Raw genomic sequence first — 20,923 nt, 5'->3', positions numbered from 1 at the left:
TGTCGCTCACTTTTGGAGAAGTCTTCACAAAGCCATGGGAACTGATCTCACCTATAGTATTGCTTATCATCCTCAAACCGATGGTCAAGCCGAGAGGGTCAATCAAATCCTAGAAGATATGCTAAGAGCTTGTGCTCTCATATATGAGAAGAAATGAGTTACTTGCTTGCCCTTCGCAGAGTTCTCCTATAACAATAGTTATCAGGCAAGTATCAAAATGTCTCCTTTTGAAGCTCTCTATGGAAGACGGTGCAGAACTCCGATCAATTAGTCCGAGTCTGGAGAAAGACCTTTCTTTAGCCCTGATTTGGTAAAAGATGCCGAGGATCAAGTTAGAATTATTCGTGAGAATCTTCGCATTGCTCAATCTCGTCAAAAGACTTATGCCGATCATCATCGCCGAGAACTCCACCTCAAAGTTGGCGATTATGTCTATCTCAAGGTTTCTCCATTTAAGGGCACTCGCCGCTTCCAAGTAAGGGGAAAACTAGCACCACGCTATGTGGGACTTTTTTGGATTACCAAGAGAGTTGGAGCAGTAGCTTATCAATTGTAACTGCCTCAATCCCTCTCCACAGTGCACAATGTCTTTCATATCTCTCAATTGAAGAAATGTCTTCGTGTTTCCACCGACGCCATTGATCTCGAGTCACTTGATCTTCAACCGGGTCTTACCTACGAAGAACACCCAATTGCCATTCTTGATCGTGATGAAAGAAGAGTGAAGCATAGCATCGTAAAGTTTGTAAAGGTTTAATGGAGCAATCACTCCGAAAATGAAGTTACTTGGGAGCGTGAAGATCGATTACGTCAAGAATACCTGGAATTCTTTTCCGATGAGTAAGTTTTCTCCCTACCACACCCCACTTTCTTGATGAAGTTCATAGTTCTAGATGTTATATATGTGGACACAATCACCATCAAAAAAAACTTTAAGAATGTCTCATCACACCACATCATTCCTGTCTTTGTGCATTATCTCTTAGATACTTTTTTTTTTTTGAGAAGGGGCTGGATCCCATTAATTAAAAAAGAGACAAGCTCTTACAGACTGTGGACTTGACTGTAATTTGTATTTCCTCCAGGGTGTTGTCTTAGATACTTACCTTGTCTAGGTGAATATGGCCTCAATCCGGAGTTTTGTCCCTTCCATCCTATCTATCTAAATCTCGGGATGAGATTTTCTTAAGGTGGGCAGAGTTGCCACGACTTGAAAAATTTAAACATGATTAGAATGTTAAACACATTTTCATGAGCATCATTTAGGCATAAAGTAGCATCATGTGCTTGTGTGTTTAGTTTTGAATTTAATTTTGTGTATGTTTGGATATGTGCTTGTTAAGAAAGTTCAAATTTTGTTATGCAACTTGGCCCCCAAAAATTTTATTTAAATACTAGATTTCAAATTTTGATTTAAAAATATTTTTGTAAGATTTTGTGACCTATGAACCGAGCCACAAAATTCTAGGAAATTTCAAAAATAGTCTCATTGTTCTTTTTGCTGCGACCAAATTACAAGAGATTTTTGAGTGATTCTTGTTGCATTGTGTTCTTGGTGATTTTATCTATCTCCAGTAAAAATTTGGTGAATTGTTGAGTCCAGAAACATCTTTGTTTTGAATTTCAAACTTGATTTCTTTATTTTTCCTCGCTCGAGCCCACCCGTCAGCCTCCTCTTCTCCTTCCCCTGCTCTGCTCGGCGCGCCCCACGTGTCACCACCGCCACCGGCCAGCCTCGCGTGACGTGCCACCCTCTCACTCCCCTCCTCGCCCTTAAGGCCCGACCGGCCCTTTTCCCCTCAAACCCTAGCCCAAATTCCCCATTGCCACCGCCCCCCCCCCCCCGAGCTCCGTCGTCGCCGTGGTTCGTCGTCCTCGGTGAGCCCCTCGCCAATTCCTCACGGGAGCAGCTCCTTCTCCCTCTGCTCCTTCGATTCCGGCCGTCACCCGGCTCCCTCCCCTCCCGCAGGGCCTCCCCGACGAGCGCCGCCATCCGCCGCCGCCTTCCTCCGCCGGGACGCCGCCTCGTCGCCGCTCCCCACCTGCGACGCCGCCAGTGAGGTTCACCGCCAGCGCCTCCATCCCGTGCGCGCCTCCCCTGGCCGCTCCGGCCCCGCCTCCACCGCACGCGAGCGGGCCGCGCCTTGGGCGCGCGCACGCCCCGGGTCAAGGCCGCCCGGCCTGCCTTGACTTGGCCCGGGGTGCCTGCCCAGTGGGGCCCGCCTGTCAACTTCTGGGCCGGCTCTACGGGGTGCACTTAGCGTTTTCAAGCATGTTTATTCTAGCAACGAGTTTGCAAAATTGATAGAAATTCATGTACAGCTCAGAAAAATATGAAACTTGTTTTGTTGGATTCCTCTAGCTTAGATCTACTCAGAAAAAATATTTTTTTTGCATGTTACTTTGTTGTAGATTTGTCTATTGTTTTATCTTGAAAAAAGTGATTAAAATGCTTACTTATTTGTATATTGCTCTAAAAATTTAAAACTAAATTTTTTTAGACTCCTAGTGAAATACAGTTTCCAATGGTGCAACTTTCTCCTAGGTTTCCTTACCGTTTGTTAAAGTTTTAGCGTGTTTTCTTATGCTTTGTCTAAAAATGATTTAATATAGAACTTTTTGCTGGAAAGTGATAAAAGGTTAAAACTAGTTTTGTTAGCTTTGTTTTCATGCCTACTATCTATGCTAATTTTCTTGGATTTTTTTAATTGAGTTTGCATGCCTTTTATGATTTATCTTGTTTTGAATGGCTAAAATTAATTAATTTATAATTAATTATAGGAAAATGCTTTTGCTTCAAAATCAATTTTCATGAGTCCCTTGCAATGTCCTCTACATGCTCAAGTAATTTCATGATTTATGCTTACTATATAAGTTTATTTCTTAATTCTTGCATCGCATTCATGCATTATAGTGACCGAACCGTCGGAGGTCGAACCCGTGGAGCCCGCTGAGTCCGTTGAATCTGAACCCGGAGTCCAGTTCGCGGTCAAGCCCGAAGTTAATCAAGGCAAGCAGCTAAGCATATTCTTTGCACCTATCTAATATGATTTAGTTAGCTATCTCACTTGGGTATTGTTGGGCTTTATATATGTTTAGTAGGTATGTATTGCATTTTGGTACCTACTCTCTTGCATCACCCTTCCTTGAATTTCTATCCATGTCCTTGACACTTGTTAGTCAGTTAATTACTTAACTTGACTAGATGCTTAGTCCTGTTTAGAATACTTATATCGCTTGTTAGGAGGAATGTCTTGGAGTATCACACTTACCGATAATCCTTGATTGCACTGGTTCGTTGGGTTAATGTTGGTAGTAGTACCGAGATTCGAGCGGAATGGTATGGCCTAGAGAATGTGGTCACATGGGCATAGTCCGCTTGGATCGTTTAAGGACCGTCCGTGGATGCCATCGACTTTGAGCATCATTCCGTGCTACCACATATCCAAATAATGGTACGGATGAGCCAATTACCTTCTTTGACTTGATCGTTGAGGCCCGGTTCCAGATGCGTGGCCAAGGGGCTATACAGAGAGGCTTAGGGGTGTCCCCGGTGGACCTAGGTTACTCACCGCGCAAGCTGGGTGTATTCTCAACGGTTGAGCCTTGTTGGGAACGGTTGACGTGAGTACCCCCTTGCCCAGCGTGATCGGTTGGGTGAGCCGCATGGTCCTCGCGTCGTGTGGGTAAAGTAGTACACCCTTGCAAAGTTTGAATCAATTTGAATTGCCGCGCTATCGGTTATGAGCAAGCTCTTGGTTCGTCGAATTCCTCGTAGAGAGTTCCGAATATGTTGGAGTGGTTCTTGCCACTTTTATGATCACTCATATATTATGCTCTTAATCAACTAAAATTTTTGGGGTTTGGGCAAGAATAATTAATCTTGCTAAGTGATAGTTTAGAGAGCTCTTGCTATGCATTAATTACTTAACTCTAAAGCTTTCATTTGAGCCATTGCATGATCCTTGTTTAATTAATCGCGTAAGTCTTGCGAGTACCTTTTGTACTCAGGTTGCTTTCTAAACCTAATTGCAGGTGAGCCGGAAGTGGTGTTCGGCCACTTCTACCCCGCTGATCCAAATGCGGGGGAGGAGTAGGTCGTGGTGGCTGGAATGATGTCCTTGAGCAAAGCATCATTATCTTAGTATGTCTTATCGTAATCGAGCTCCGTGAGAGTATGTAAATGCAATAAATTTTAAGTTTCTGTTAATATGGTTTTCGTGAGCCCAAGGCTTGTAATGGAAGTTAGTTGAATCCTTCTATATCGAATCTGTATTGAACTTTATTAATGTAAAACTGCTCTTTGTAGTTCTGTGGCGATGTATCTGATTGTAAACGGTATATGCATATGCTAGATCCTGGACGTATGTTAGAGCACATACCGGGACTACCGGATTTGCGATCGTTTTAGATGAATTGTGTTGATTAAGTGCCTCTAAGATGTGGATTAACACGTGGCGTGTCGAGAGACGGACACATGTTAATTCTCGTCTTAATGGATTAATTAATATTTTTTACCTAAACCTAGTGAAAACTGGACATTCTCACAGTATCAGTCGCAACGCAAAAGCAAGCAGTGCCGATGATGGCAGGCGAGCTCGACGGGGGATGGTTAGGGAGTCATGTCAGCAGGATAAAGACAAGGAGCTAGCAGGAAGGCGAATCCGCCCGTGAATGTGATGGAATGGATCGAGTAGCTTCTTGTATGATTCATGGTATATATGGGGAATCAGCGGCGGCGGCGGCGGCGGGAAGGTGCCGCCTCCCTGTCACCCCATGTCACCCGCTCGGCTCGCCGTCGCCGCCGACCGACCCACCCCAGCGCAACGGGCAGGCCGGGGCTGGGCCCCGGTGGGTGATCTGAATTGCCACGCGCGAGAACGAAGCGCGTGGAGGATCGGATCGGAGGGGATCGATGGGCAGCTAGCTAGCTGGTGCAGAGTTACCCTCAGCTCCGTCGCTATACAGACTGCCTACAGGGCGTGGCGACGGCATCCGCTCACCGAATCCTCCGCCGCCCCGCATATATACCTACACTGACAGCTTGCTCTGCTTGCTTGCAGCAGGCTAAGAGTGATTGCCGTTCGTGCCATCAATCGTCTCCCCGTGTCATCGACCTTCGTAGCCGTAGCAGGAATGAAGGAATGAACTGGCTGCTCGTGCGCAGCGCCAATGCATGCTACCTAGTCTCACAAAACTTGGCCCTTTTATTTTCCCTAGCAGGCATGATCCTTGTCCTTGGGGATCATGAGCTTCCTCGAGATATATATAGTAGAACCTCTCTATATAGCCCGACCATATGTACCTTACCTTTCCATGGCGCCGAATATTAATCCATGGAGACGACAGAGTAGTGGATGCCCTATCTAGTCCATGCCAGAGGGAAATGTATAGATCGAAGCGAAAGCAGAACCATCATTTCGCGTCTCTACTAGATCCTCCTACACGCTATGATTAATAATGAGCTTGATCTTTCTCAATCTTTGATTAAAAGAGTCCAGCGAGGTCACCACACCACCATGGAGTAGTGCGATCACGGGCGGAGATTGAATCGAACGAGCTCTAAATTGACCAGCCGACAGACAGACAGATCAAGTGTCGGTCCGGTTCGCCACGGCCTCCATGCCACAAGCGGCCGGGTTCGGTAGCTGCTCCATCATCTTCCTCTATCAGCAGGCAGTTGGCTTGGAATGAGCGAGCAACCAATCATTGGCGCAGTACAGTTGGGTTGCTGCTTCGAAGCGTCAGTGCAGTTGCAGGCCAATGGATCGTCGGACCGACTGTACAATTAAGTACAGTTCGCATGCAATTGGATCCTTCTTCATTCGCAGGCCGCCGGTTTCTGCTCATGCCATCTGCAGGATTTAGAGTAGCTGGCAGCAGGATCGGTCTTCTTGCGTTCTAGCCACCATGTGCTGCGCCATCGCCTCCCCATTTGTCAGCTCGTTCTGGCCACAAGTGGTTACATACAGCAAGCATCATGTGGAGAGGACACTGTGCTGTCTGTGCAAAGTCTTCTTGACTTCTTCCCTCTCTCTCTCTCTCTCTCTCTCTCTCTCTCTCTCTCTCTCTCAATGCAGTTGCTTGCTTCCCTTTTCTAAGCCCAACTGGCCGGTGAAAAGTAAAGGTTAAGCTGCCACTGGATCGATGCGAGAGCTCGCTCCTCCATCGGCTGCATTGATTCTAGTCATCAACTGCTAAGCATGATCTCGCATGCCTGACCAACGACGCGGACACATGGGATTGTTTAACCAATGCGGCACGAGTTTCAGACACTGGATCGGAACCGCGTGCATGTTCATTATTCTCAGATTGCTGTATTCTGACGGCCGGTCAGAAAGCGGATGCAGAGTCAGAGGTCAGAGCTCGCCGGAGCCCGCAGGAGGGCTATAGGTCCAAAGCTTTCTCGACAGCTTGCTCATTCTTTTGTGCATCCCAACACACAACATTATGCACATCTCTTGATCGGCATCCCAACTTCAAAAAGTGTAAGTTGTGATGAACATGATAAAGAAATGGCATCTTGGGACCTACTAATCAAAAAGTTTTGACAGGAAAAAAAACTAAATATTTCCAGTAAAATGTACACAACCGAGAATATCCTCTGTTCATTTTCGTTGTGTATTTTTACTTACACTTTTTGAAGTTCATCACTTCACTTAATCCAAATATTTGCAGCTCTCATGTGTATTTGGGAGGAAGGATTTTTTTTTTAATCTTTAGGAAGAACAAGAAACGGTGCTGGCATGTGCTCACTGCTCACCGATGGCCTAAGAAAAGTAAAACGCTAGGTTCCTGATACCGGCCCACGAGAACCCTGCTCGGGCCAACTGTTTGGTGCTGCTGCTCATGGGCCATATCTTCGTGTTCCTTAGATCCCGGGCTGCAACTGATGCAAATATCCCGCCTATTACAAATCCAGCCCATGTTGGTGGACTCGGCGGCCTAGTCTACGCACGACCCGATCTTGGCTCCGACCATGCCGGCCTGAGCTGCACCTCAGCCCATGGTGGTCCGTGGCCGGATCATCCATCCCTGACGACCCGGTTCGCCAGGCGCCGCGCCACCACGCCTTTATAACCGACGGCGGTGTGCGTGCGTGCGTGCCAACGGCCTCCCCGCAACGACCGCGCATCGATCGCGTGCTGGCAGCCGTAGGTGTCACTCCTGCGCGCCGTGGAACTCTCGCCCGCGAGCTGAAAACCCCGGCCGCCGCCATGGCCGACGTGCTGGTGGGCTCGGAGCGACGCGTCCTCATCAGCGGCTACGGCCTCCCCGCGCCGGCCCCGCCACCGGAGAGCCTGCTCGGCCGCCTCGACCAGATCGACCTCCGGGTACGTACGTCGTCCTACCCGTGCGTTCGCCCACCATCACGTTTGCAATTTAATATGCATGTTCTCTTCTGTGCGCGCGTGCAGGTGCGGCAGCTGGAGGAGCAGCGGCGCCCGGCGCCGGCGGACGACGGCGCCGCCGGGGCGCGCCGTGGCGCGCCGCCGCACCACCACCACACCAAGTCCCTGCCGTCGGCGCTGCAGCACGTGCAGGTGCGGGGCACGCTCATGGACCGCCTCAACCTGCTGGAGTCGCGCATCAGGCAGCTCAGCTGCGAGCTCGACCTCGACGTCGGCGCCAAGGCCGGGGCCGAGCTCGGGCTGGGAAGTTCCTCGTCCGTGCCGCCGCCGCCGGTCGAGGACCCCGCGTGGTCCGACACCGCGCCGATGTCGGAGCCCTGCAGGGACCCCGCGCCGGCGATGATGCCCGCGCCCGCCAGCAAGCCGCCGGCGGCGGCGCCAGACGGGGGCTGGAGCGCCGTGGAGATCCTGCAGAGGGGCGCGCGCCAGCTCCACCGCACCAAAACCAACCCGCCGAATAAGGTGAGCTCCACCGCTGCAAATTATTACAATAGCGTACCCAGTGAGTGTGACCATACACATTGTTTCCCTCCTTTAATATAAGAAGAAGATCGTGTTGCTTTCGGCACCATTGATCCAGAAGTTCAAAACCTTAACTTTCTCTTTGGAGGTGAAGAACGTGAAGGAGGCGAAATGTGCGTGCCAGAAGGAGAAGAGGAAGGCGGAGCGCGGCCGGACGAGCAGGAGATGGTTCACCGTCGGATGCTGAAGCATTATTGCACATCAGGGAGACGAATGGATGGATTTTCTGAATTCTGATGATTGATCTTCACCAATGCATAGAAAGCTATAAATATATAAATTTACTTTTCTTTAATTTTGTTTCTCCTTTGTTTTGCACTTTCGATCTTCTTTCATACGTAGCGGTATACAGGTTCGTATGGGTTTATTGTAGCACTGTCTAGATCCAAAATGTTTTACTTTGCCTTGTCTCATCCCAACTGATAGTCTGCAGTCCTGAGTGATTCCAAGGTGCAATGCGTTTAGTCAGTGGATGTGCGTCACAAGTTTGAATTGAATGGTCGTGTAAACTTCAGTTAGGGGCCAGATTACTGTGTTCGGTTGACTGGTGCTGGTGGCTGGTGCTGATTTTTTGTGAGAGAAAAGTACTGCTGGCTGGCTGGTGCTGGTTTTATGTGTGTGAGAAATGTTGTTGGCTGAATGCAGTGAAGATGAAGCGAAAACACGGTTATGCTAATTTTTTTTAAAAAAGAAAAGAAAAGAAAAGAGATTGATCTGATGCTCTCTGTTTTCTGAAGACTGAACTGTGTGAGTGGCTAGTGCACTTGATGTCTGGAGTAGCAGCTAGGACAATCCGGCCGGCGGTGCTTGTCGTGACTCGCCGCTGAGATCGATGACATGACCAGTCAGTCCACGAGAAGAGAAGCGAATGCATCAGCAGACGGATCAGATCTACCTGCCCCTGCCCCAACAAGCAACCTGATGCTGCGCCTCTGATTGACCTCTCCTCAGTTGAATCCTGCCCGCCTCTGCTGCTTTCTTGCTTCCTCTCCTCACTCTCCACGGTGGGTCGATCCTCTAGAGACACCCGAGGTGCAGTTCAGCTTCCTAGCTTCAGCGTAGGATCGGAGGAGGTGGCCAGACCGACGGAGAGGGTGATCGAGATGGCGACGGGAACGGAAGCTCCGCCGGCGACCGCCGCCGCTGTCGTGGCGGACCCGTCGTTCCCGCCGTTCCCTCTCCTGGAGGAGGAGGGACAGCACGAGCAGGCGGAGGAGGAGCAGGTGCCGCACGGTGGGGAGCTGGAGCTCCCGACGGTGGACCTCGAGGCGCCCGGGGAGGCGCTGGCGGCGGCGTGCCGGCGCCTCGGCGTCTTCCGGCTCGCCAACCACGGCGTCCCGGCGGACCTCTCGGCGCGCCTCTTCGCGGTGGCGCGGGACCTGCTGGGCCGGGCGCCGTTCCACGACAAGCAGGCCCAGCCCGGCTACTTCTGGGGCACGCCGGCGCTCTCCTCGCTCCGCGTCAGGGACGTCAACTGGGTCGAGGGCTTCCACCTTGCCCTGGGCCCAGATCACCAGCCCGCCGCCTCCTCGCCCGACCTCGCCGCGCTGGCGGGCCTCGCGCGCGAGTACGGCGCGCACATGGCGCGGGTGGCGCGGACGGTGTTCGACGCCCTCGCCGCCGCGCTGGGGCTCGGCGCGGGCCAGGCGTCGGCCTACCTCGCCGAGCACGATGGGTTCCTGCGGGTGTACCGGTACCCGCCGTGCCCGGAGGCCGGGCACCTCGGGATGGAGGCGCACACCGACAGCTCCGTGCTGTCCGTCATCAACCAGGACCTCGTCGGGGGCCTGCAGGTGCTCCACGGCGGCGCGTGGCGCGACGTCGCGTCGGGGGACACGGGCACGCTGCTGGTGAACCTGGGCGACATGGCGCGGGCGATGAGCGGCGACGCGTTCCGGGCCGTGCGGCACCGGGTGGCGGCCAGCCGGGGCGGCGAGAGGGTGTCGCTGTGCTACTTCGCGTTCCCGCGCCACGACGCCGTCATCAGCTGCGGCGGCAGCAGGTACCGGCCCTTCACCTACGCCGAGTTCCGGGAGCAGGTGCAGGCCGACATCAAGGCCACCGGATGCAAGGTCGGCCTCGAGCGCTTCCTTGTTCGCCATTGACACTTGAGGGAAAGTGTCGCTGTGGCTGGTAGCAGAGGGAGACTTTGTGCTAGTGAATTCAGAGCTGTAAAAGGGAATGGAATTACTGCGTGTCACGTTACTTGAGAAAAAATATGAAAAGAGTACTCCAATAAATAAATCTCCACGCATGTTCAGAGGTGCATAATTTGAACTGCCAATGAGTCTCAAATTCTAAGTATGCAATCAAATCTTACATGATGTGCAAACTTGAAACAGCTTCTTCTTCACTAGTAGAGACTAGTGAGAGAGTGATCAATCCAATCGAGCACGAGCAAACAAGCCAGCCCAGAAGCAAGCAACAATGGCGGGCGCTCGCTAAGCAGCCAGCACCAGCAGGTAGCGTGCATCCAATAATAGCAGCAGGTGAGGTGGCCTGGCCTCTGGTGGCGGAGCGCGCGTGTCGGCGGTTGACCGGCGGTGGAGCAGCGCCCCAAACATAGACATGGCAGCGCGGCCGGCTTAAACTTGGCAAGCCGCTGGCCACCATAACCCGCCCCATTTCACGCCCCTCCCCCTCCCTCTCCTCCGATTGGGCCCACCAACCAGAGAGAGGGTGAGAGGGCCCCGCCAATAACCTCCCTCCTCCTCGACGCCGTCGCCGCCATCGACCGTCCCTCCGGCGTCCGGTCCGGTGCTGGTCCACCACATACGCCACCACGTAGTAGGTCGCTAGCAGTAGCTAGCCCGGCCGGCCACAATGCGCCGCGGGGCGCTCCCGCTGGCGCTGCTGGCCGCGCTGGCGGCGGTGGCGGCGGTGGCCGGGCAGGGCCGGCCCGTCACCGACAGCGGCGCGCAGACGCCGCCCACGCCCTCCAGCTTCACGCCCAAGGACAGCTTCCTCATCGACTGCGGCGGCACGGCGCCCGTCACGGTGGGCGGCAAGTCGTACAAGACCGACGCGCAGGCCAACCACCTGCTCGCCGCCAAGGACGCCATCCGCGTCGCCGACGACAAGGCCGACGTGCCCTCGCCCGTCTACTCCACCGCGCGCGTCTTCAAGGAGGAGGCCGTCTACAGCTTCCCGCTCGCCGTCCCCGGCTGGCACTTCATCCGCATCTACCTCTTCCCGCTCAAGGGCGGCGACGTCGACCTCGCCTCCGCCACCTTCAGCGTCGTCACCGACGACAACGTCCTGCTCCACAGCTTCACCCCGGAGAACAAGCCCGTGCTCAAGGAGTACCTCGTCAACGCCACCGAGAACCGCCTCGCCCTCAAGTTCCAGCCGCTCGCCGGCTCCGCCGCCTTCGTCAACGCCCTCGAGGTCGTCAACGCCCCCGACGAGCTCATCACCGACTCGGCGCTCGCCATCGCGCCGCTCGGCGAGACCACCGGCCTCGCGAGCGAGGCGTACCAGGTGCTCTACCGGCTCAACGTCGGCGGCCCGGCCATCGGCCCCGCCAACGACACGCTCGGCCGGCGCTGGGACCCCGACACGCCCTACGTGCAGTCCAAGGAGGCGGTCAAGGACGTGTCCGTGCCCGCCAGCACCATCAAGTTCCCCGACGGGACGTCCAGGCTCGTCGCGCCCACGGCGGTGTACGCGAGCGCCGCCAAGATGGCGGACGCCGACGTCGGGAACGCCAACTTCAACCTGACGTGGAGGATGGACGTGGACGCGTCCTTCGGCTACCTGGTCCGGCTCTTCTTCGCCGACATCGTGAGCAAGGCCGCTAACGACCTCTACTTCGACGTGTACATCAACGGGCGCAAGGCCGTGTCCGGGCTGGACCTGTCGACGGTGACCGGCGGCGAGCTGGCGGCGCCCTACTACAAGGACTTCGTGGTGAACCAGTCGGTGGCGACGGACAAGCTGAGCGTGCAGGTGGGGCCCATGGGGCAGGACACGGGGCGCATCGACGCGCTGCTCAACGGCGTGGAGGTGCTCAAGATGAGCAACTCGGTGGGCGCCCTGGACGGCGAGTTCGGCGTGGACGGGCGCCGGGCCGACGACGGCAGCGGCAGCCGGAAGGCGGTGGCGGCGGTGGGGTTCGCGATGATGTTCGGCGCGTTCGCGGGGCTGGGCGCCATGGTGGTCAAGTGGTACAAGCGGCCGCAGGACTGGGAGCGGTCGAGCAGCTTCTCGTCGTGGCTTCTGCCCATCCACACGGGGCAGTCCTTCACCGCGGGCAGCAAGGGCGGGTACGGGTCGCACCGCAGCGGCAACACCTTCTCCTCCACCATGGGCCTCGGGCGCTTCTTCACCTTCGCCGAGATCCAGACGGCGACGGGCAACTTCGACGAGAAGGCCATCATCGGCGTGGGCGGGTTCGGCAACGTGTACGTGGGCGAGATCGACGACGGCACCAAGGTGGCGGTGAAGCGGGGCAGCGCCGAGTCGGAGCAGGGCATCAACGAGTTCAACACGGAGATCCAGATGCTGTCCAAGCTGCGGCACCGGCACCTGGTGTCCCTCATCGGCTACTGCGACGAGAACTCGGAGATGATCCTCGTCTACGAGTACATGCACAACGGCGTGTTCCGGGACCACATCTACGGCAAGGAGGGCGTGCTGCCGCCGCTCCCCTGGAAGCAGCGCCTCGAGATCTGCATCGGCGCCGCCCGGGGGCTCCACTACCTGCACACGGGCACGGCGCAGGGCATCATCCACCGCGACGTCAAGACCACCAACATCCTGCTCGACGACAACTTCGTCGCCAAGGTCTCCGACTTCGGCCTCTCCAAGGACGGGCCCGGGATGAACCAGCTCCACGTCAGCACCGCCGTCAAGGGCAGCTTCGGCTACCTGGACCCGGAGTACTTCCGGTGCCAGCAGCTGACGGACAAGTCGGACGTCTACTCCTTCGGGGTGGTGCTGCTGGAGGCGCTCTGCGCGCGGCCGCCCATCGACCCGCAGCTGCCGCGGGAGCAGGTCAGCCTCGCCGAGTGGGGGATGCAGTGGAAGCGCAAGGGCCTCATCGAGAAGATCATGGACCCCAAGCTCGCCGGCACCGTCAACCCGGAGTCGCTCGCCAAGTTCGCCGAGACCGCCGAGAAGTGCCTCGCCGAGTTCGGCAGCGACCGCATCTCCATGGGCGACGTGCTCTGGAACCTCGAGTACGCGCTGCAGCTGCAGGACGCCAACCCGCCCGAGGGCGCGCAGCAGGAAGCCGACGACGCCGACGGAGGCTCCGTCGGCTCCGGCGGCGGCGTCACCGCCGTGCCTGACCAGTCCACCACTGCCGCCGGGGAGCTCTTCCAGCAGCTCGCCGATATGAAGGGCAGGTGATCCGATCCGATCCGATGCATCCGTCGTCGACGACCCATCCATCCAGCACAAACAATTTACAAAGAAACCGTAGAGAGAGAAAAAAAAGGAAATCCGCTTGCCTTGTGCGTGCACGCATCGTCGCCGATATGATGCATGCACGCGCGGTGAAATGATGAGATGAGGAAAACAAAACCAAGAGGTGCAGGAATATGAAGATCGAGTACGTATATGTTCGTGTACATGTCTGTATTATCCATACATCCATACATACTGTGGTCGCATCGCATGCATTCAGGCAACAACTAGCACTGACGATGATCGATTTTTAATTTTTCTCTTGTTGCTGCTGTCTAAACTTACTCCAAAATCCAAAAAGAGGGGGTGTTCGAGTCGAATTGAGTGGTTACTACTACTGGTGATGGCGAGGGTGCTGATTAAATTCATTCTGGAATTGATTGATTTCCAACTACTAATATATCTATCTATCTATCGATGCCTTAATTGATGTTGAATTCATTCGTTCGTGGTGTACTGAACTACTAATTGGGGTATTATTTATGCAAATTTGATAGTTAGGAGATGCGTACGCCGTCGCTGCATTTTTCTCCTTTTAATCTAGGGAAATTTGTCCACAGCACACTGTGAAAGTATGATTTTGTGTAGAGCACACCGCCAAACTCGAATTTGTTCCCAGCACACCGCGAAAGCGCCATTTGATCTACCACACACTGCATCTAATAAAATATTCATTTTCAATTGAGATGTCAGATAAAAAGACTGTTTTGCCCTTTGCTGGGGCCTACCTGTCATCTTGTTCCTCGCCTCTCTTCTTCTCTCTTTCCCCTCCGACTCCTCACTGCTGCGCCCATCGCGGCCTCCCGGCCGCGCCCACCTCGCACCCTAAGCTGGCGGTCCGCGCCTCGCCGTGGCCACTTGACGCCGGTCCACGCCACCTCTGGCCCGCGCCGCCGTGGACCCTCGACGCCAATCCACGCCTTGCCGCCGGTCCACACCGCTGCTAGGCCGTGCCTCGCTGCCGGTCCGCGTCGCCTCGGCCCCTCGCCGCCGGTCCGCGCCGCCGCGGCCCCTCGACACCGGTTCGCGCCTCGCCATCCCCTCACCGCCGGTCCGCGCCTCGCCTGCCCCTCGCTGCCGGTCCGCATCCTCTCCGCCGAGGCCCCGCGCCGCCGCCGACTCGCACCCGGCGGGGCACTTCGACCGCAAAGAACACGGCCGCGCTGCCTCGCTCTGCGCCATGGCCGCGCTGTTCGCCGTCGCCATCTGGCTTGTGCTCGCCACCACCAGCGTCGCCGCGCACATGGAGGTCGCCAGGGCCGCGCACGGAAGGGTGGCGCAGTCGCCGGCTCCGCGCGACGGCTGGCGTGGTCGTGTGCTCCTCTACGGGCGGCGCGGTCGCGGTCTCCTCCACGCCCGCGGTCGTCGCCGGCCTCCACCGTCGCGCTTCTCTCTTCTTCTCTCTTCCCCTTGCATGCAGGAGCTGCACCCTTTGCCCTGGCCGGTGATGGCAGAGCGGCCATGCAGGAGCGCTCGGTTGCAGGGCGGCGAGAGGCCGTGCGGGAGGCCGAGGAGCAGGGCGGAGTGGCGCCCTGCGCCGGGGCCGGAGCCAGGCCACGCGCTCGCCAGGGCAGGGCCATGCAGCCACCGGATAGGGGCGCTAGCGTTGGGGCTGGGGCCGCGCGCCCGCTCCTGCGACGAATGTGTGCCCGCACCAGTTGGGAGGAGAAGGCCGCGGCGAGTGCAGGTCGGAGGTGGGCAGGCTGTTGAACCGGACATTGAAGCAGAGCTCGAGCGCGCGGCACTGGAGCTAGAGATCGATGTAGCCGCAGCACTGGTTGGCTTGCGCCCCATCAGCAGCGTGAACGCGATGTGCAGTAGCTTGAGCACTGCGGCGCGGCTTGTGGCGACTGGCGGCTGTGATGGCAACGAAGGGTAAATTTGTCTTTTTTTACCATTTTCTTGTCATTTTATTTGATGTAGTGTGTTAGAAACCAAATTGCGCTTTTGTGGTGTGTAGGGAACAAAATTGACTTTGCCGGTGTGCTCTACACAAAATCATACTTTAGCAGTGTGCCGTAGACAAATTTCCCTTTAATCTATCCAGGTTGCTTGTACAATGGTCAACTCTGTGACTGTGAATCTAGTCAAACTAATGACATTTCAAGCACGAGAATAGGAATGCAATTGGTTATATCATAGTCATTTGCGACTTGCGAGTAACTACTTTAGTTCATATGTAAATCTATATCTGCAATGCACTAAACTCTGTATGGTAATAGGAAAGTGCCTTTTGTGATCATGCTGATCATGTTCCATTATGGATAATATACAATATACAACTCTTTGACTTTTGGCATAATACTTACTCCCATTTAGCTTATAAAAAAACTATGGACAAATACGCATGCAAAAAGATTTGACAGTAAAAAAAAACTGATTATCCAAACAATCAAACTGATGAAGACAGAAGCTTATACAAGCAAGAAGTGCTCAAAATCATTGCAGATTGCGAACAATTTTCCTCTCTCCTCCTCTTCTACTCGCTTCCTCCCATCTTCCTCCTCTTCTACTCCCTTCCTCACGGCTTCTCCTCTTCAGCTCACTTCCTCACGGCTTCCTCCTCTTCAGCTCACTTGCTCGCGGCTTCCTCCTTTTCTGCTCGCTTCCTCCTCTTTTGCTGGCTTCCCCTCATCTTCTTCATCTTTTGCTTGCTTCCTCCCGGCATCCTCTTCTTCTGCTCGATTCCTCCCAGCCTCCTCTTCTTCTTGCTTCCTGCTGGCTTCCTCCTCTTCTGGTTGCTTCTTTAACTTCTTATTTCTTCGCTTTCTTTGTCTTGCAGACAGCTGTTCCTCATTTCCTTGGACATCTTGAGTTACTGCAGTCTTATCTTCTTAACAATCAGATCGTTTTCTTGCAGCAGGCTCAATTGAATACTCCTTATTGTTTGAGAGCCCTTTGTCTTTGAACCATAGCTGGACCTGTACGATAAAAAGTAACAAAGTTAGTAACAACTGTATATTGGATTTTATCATAAACAGATATCATGAAGGGAACATATAAGAATGACCATATAAAAGAAACTACCCAATAAGAGATGCAGACAATTAAGCCAGAGGACATTTGCTGACATTTTACATGATCTAAATGATATTTAAGTGGACTCACTTACTTTTGCAATATTTGGTTGATTGCTAACCAGTGAATAATCACTTGCTAAATAGATGCTATTACCATCATCAACCTGTCAATGTGAATATAAATAAGTTGAACCATGGTAATTTTGGAGTGGGTGAATGGAGTATGCAATCATACCTCTTCAAACCCATGTTTTCAAATCGTCTAGTCGGACCTAGTTGCCATGGGACCGATCAGACGACTAGTCGCGATTAGTCGTCGATCAGGCCGATTAGTCGAGCCTAGTCGATCCCTAGCCGTCTTATAGTCGTCCTATGTGTCCCATGACCGATATGATATATATGCTATATATTACTTAATGTCAAGCAAGCATGAAGGCAACAATGACGGTCGATTTTTGACTTACTGTGAGATATGATTTGTGAACTGTCCAGAGCTCTATATTCCTGTCCCATAATCCATATTCGAGCATGAGCAGGCAGACAGTAAAGCAGGGGAGGGGAGAGCACAGAGAAGAAGCATGAGCAGACAGTAAAGCAGGGGAGGGAGAGCACAGAGAAGAAGCATGACATTTACCGTCGGAGGAAGAGGAGGTCATCTTCAAGTGCTGCTGCTGGTGGCAGCCTTGCGGAACGCCGGCGCCCAAGGCCTGGCGGAGGTGGAGGCGGAGGCGGGAAGCGGAAGGAAGAGGGTCGCCGGCCGCCGGGTCCTGCCGCGGCAGCAGCAGCAGGCCGCAGCTGCGCCGGCAGACGTGCAGCAGGCGGCGGCGGTCCACGGGGCGGCGCGATTTTGGCAGGGATTTGGCGATTTGGCGGGCGAACGGCGCTCGTGGTCTAGAGCGGGCGGACGGCTCGTGGTGAGCTGGGAGCTGCTATGTCTCTTCTATATACCAAAAACCTAATGGGTCACCTCACCAGCCCACTACCAGCCGAGGCCCATAACTCAAACAGCCCACAAAAAAACCCCAAGTCTGATCGTTTTTCAACCTGATCGGTGCGACTAATCGCGATTAGTCGATGACTAGTCGGATGACTAGAAAACTAGTCGCTCAGACCTACTCGGTGTCCCTTATCGAGGTCCCTGGACCGATAAGCCCGACTAATCGTGACTAATCGCGATTAGTCGGACGACTAGATAACATGGCTTCAAACACTCTCCAGGTTACACCAGGTAACCTGTCCAGAAAACCTTGGTTTGTCTCCAGGATGAGCAGATAGGTCTCATTCTACAGAGCAAATGAACTAATATTACAAATTTCTAGTATGACATAAGTTCAAACATAAGCATGTTGGATTCCAACTGTGTCAGTTCATCTTTAGATCTAAAATACTTTATGGAACATATCAAAGAATCATCATCATTAATGATGCACATAGGTTGTAAAGCCAAAACATCTTAAAAGCAGGAAACATATTGTACGTGATTATGTCTATCTCAAAAAAACTAATATGCTATCAATCTTGTTGAACATATATAACCTGGATAAGCTTAGAGATGATGATGAAAATGGAAAGTATGCATTGTTTAGTGTGAATTATTACAATTTTGGGAATTTTGGCAAAGTTGGAAAATAAAACCTGAATTTTATTGGATTTAAGACGTAGTGCCATTAAAACTGTTGTAAGAAGTACACAAATACATTCAATTTTATTTAATGATTTACCATGTGAATGCAAATTGACTCAGCTACTTAATTTAGTTAGGACGATGCTACCTTGTGTATGACATCTAGTTTTTTGTTCCAGTAATAAAGAGAAAAAGATCCATTAGCCATTTTACACAATTTGAGGTGCCTCCCAAAGTCATATAGTATTAAATACTTGGCTAAAGGCTGCGTTCACTAGAGAAGATGAGCAAACGGGTCTATTGAGAAATTGATGCCTCTAACTTAACACCGACTTTTGAGAAGGAGTACCAAAGTAACGTGATACTACTTTTTTACGTGAACCCTATATCCACACTGCACCAGAAAGATCTTCACCTAGATACTAATATGAGAGACTAACTCTATATGAGAATGCAACTCTTTATTCATCACAACTTAGTACAACACAATACTCTTGTACTTTTTATATGGCTACCCTACTATGACACTACTATACTACGTGACAACATTGTCATCTCCTACTTCTTATGCCATAGTATGGCAAGGGAGAGATGGCACCCTTATTTAGAGGACTCTATGGCTTATATGGTTTTTGTCACGTGTCCATCTTCTATACATTCTTTACAAAATATCTAACTCTACAATTTTTCTCTTGCTTATCTAACCATACAAATATTTGGTTTCTAGAGTATTTCATATTTCACCACGAAGCATGGCGACCATGGTTCATGCATATTCTCTAATCTTCTAAAAACTTCTCACAAGTATGCATTGCTATTTTCAACAGGGTCAAATTAATATTTCTATGGCTGAAAATCTAGATGAATTTTATTAAAAAAGGAATCCAGATGAAGGTTAAACGACCTTTCGAACATTGGTAAATTCTCTATGGCTGAACAAGAGGATACATATCCAAAGTGGGCTTCAAATGGGCAAAAAAAAAAGGAAAATAAAAAACTGCATCCCTGTGATTAATAAGAGCAATATAGATAATATTTATTAGCTTAAGCCCAAACTCGTTTTGACTCTCCCTGTCTCAATTCTTTTGTAGTTTATAGATGGTCAGTGGAGTTGAGGTGGGCTGAAGTTTCGAAGCAGATCACGAGAAGAATCTCACTTGCATCAGGGTGATGACTGCCTAATGACTAGCATCCTCGTCCCCTAATGCTTCCAGGCGAAGGATGTATCCATCTTTTACACAAGCAAATGGCAAACCCGCACGTAACTGGCAATTCTGATACCGAGGATGCCTTGGCCGACTTGGCTCACAACACAATGGGCAGCTGGAATATATATGCTGGATCACGGTACCAGGGCTCATCCTTTTCTTTTTCTGGACTTGGATTGTGTTAATCGAGAAGAAAAACCTAAAAAGTGAACTTCATATAGATATTGCTTCGGCACTAGAACTTCATCTCGTTTTAAAATAAGATGAGGTTCAATTAAAAGATCATTATATTCATATGGACATGGATTTTTTCAAATGAAAGCAGTTTATACATAATCAACCAGAAAACAAATTAGGAAATTTAAAGCACCGTACTATTCCAAGCATATAATTTACTCAAAAAAAACTGTAACGAGCACCCTCCTTTTAGCAGGAAATACTCCGACGTCTTGTGACCTGGCTAGAAATTATGCAGGTCAGCCTAAGCAAAACTTATGTAGTAGTTTATAGGTTTGTTTGGTTGGCTACATATTTTATCTTAGCATGCATAAGATTTTTTTTTAGATGGCTACATTGCTCCCTGGGCTGCATTGTTGTAGCTAGGTCGGGGTCAAAACTTGGCTAGTTGGGCGCCATGCAGTCTGCACAGGGCTGTTTGCGCTACCGGAGCCTGGCTAACGGGCCTATTCAAACCTACACTATGCAAGTCTAGCAGTTTACCAATCAGAACCATAATCACTGTGTTCGGCAGCTCCACCCGCCTTCAGTTCAATAGTGTTTTTCTCTCATACCGCTCCAGTACCAACCTCCAGCCACTAGCCAGCCAACAGTATTTTTCTCTCACACCACTCTAGCACCAGCCACCAGTTCCAGCCCAGCGAACAGAGCGAATAAAAATGTGTCGAACTTTAACGATCATACATATGAATGATTTGTTTATTTTTTTATTTCAAGGGCTCAAGGCTATCTGGCAACCCGAATCATATTTCCACTGTGGCTGTGCAAGATACAGTAATCAGCCGAGGGCAAACCGTTCAGTACTATTGGCCCAGATTAGCAGAAAACAATGCGAGCCAGTCAAACTCGACGACCCTGCTGGGCCCCACTGGCGTCTACAACAAGGGAAAGAAAGCTCAAAAGTATATGCAAGCCAACTTGCCGTGTGCAAATTCCTGCGTGCGCGGAGCAAAATACAGAACCGCTTCCTAGCCGAACAGTGTGGTCGGCCCTGGAAGAAGGAAATAGAGTTGGACCTACTATCGTACCCGCTCACAAATTTCGGTCACCCACAGGTGGGCCCGGTAATGCGTGGCCCGACATGTCAGTTGAAGTTACCGGTTTCACCTTGATGGTCTCTGCATCCTTGCAAAGCTGGAAAGGTCCAGCCCCCTTTCTTCACATACCTGGGGCGGCACCCTGGGCCCACAGATAGGAGATCGGCCATGAGGGTTACTTTGAATTTCAAAAACTTAAGGTTCACAAATCTAGCAATTGTTTTTACCATTTTCGTCCCACAAAAAAAACCTGGCAGCACCTTAGACTAAGCCAAGGTCGTCAACAGGACTCGTATATAGAAAAATGTATATTGAGTTTCCTTTTTTATCAACCTTTTGTTACATGAAACACAATATCTTGATGCTAGTTCTAAACATTCACACCATCATTTCAATAAATGGATGCAGTTGACTCAATTCAGTTTTTCAAGCTTGTAAATACTCACATTTTGCA

The 20,923-nt window shown here is 51.9% G+C and overlaps 3 protein-coding genes across 3 annotated transcripts; all 3 read left to right on the top strand.

The window, feature by feature from the left end:
* The first annotated feature begins 7,217 nt into the window (after positions 1-7,217).
* On the top strand, positions 7,218-8,229 carry LOC120704784. Its single transcript, XM_039989315.1, has 3 exons — positions 7,218-7,334; positions 7,419-7,874; positions 8,029-8,229. Exons 1-3 carry the CDS (start codon positions 7,218-7,220, stop codon positions 8,119-8,121), a joined length of 666 nt encoding a protein of 221 aa, XP_039845249.1. The 3' UTR covers positions 8,122-8,229.
* Positions 8,230-8,720: 491 nt separating this feature from the next.
* LOC120702447 (gibberellin 2-beta-dioxygenase 6-like) lies at positions 8,721-10,218 on the top strand. Its single transcript, XM_039986249.1, has one exon. It carries the CDS (start codon positions 9,038-9,040, stop codon positions 10,037-10,039), a length of 1,002 nt encoding a protein of 333 aa, XP_039842183.1. The 5' UTR covers positions 8,721-9,037; the 3' UTR covers positions 10,040-10,218.
* A 341-nt stretch (positions 10,219-10,559) lies between these two features.
* LOC120702445 (probable receptor-like protein kinase At2g21480) lies at positions 10,560-13,547 on the top strand. The gene has a single exon (XM_039986248.1). The coding sequence runs from the start codon at positions 10,758-10,760 to the stop codon at positions 13,284-13,286; it is 2,529 nt and encodes an 842-aa protein (XP_039842182.1). The 5' UTR covers positions 10,560-10,757; the 3' UTR covers positions 13,287-13,547.
* The last annotated feature ends 7,376 nt before the right edge of the window (positions 13,548-20,923 follow it).

Source organism: Panicum virgatum, chromosome 4K, assembly GCF_016808335.1.
Source record: "Panicum virgatum strain AP13 chromosome 4K, P.virgatum_v5, whole genome shotgun sequence".
Lineage (NCBI taxonomy): Eukaryota > Viridiplantae > Streptophyta > Magnoliopsida > Poales > Poaceae > Panicum > Panicum virgatum.
The sequence above is the reverse complement of the archived record's forward strand: the minus strand, read 5'-3'. Positions and strand labels throughout refer to the sequence as shown.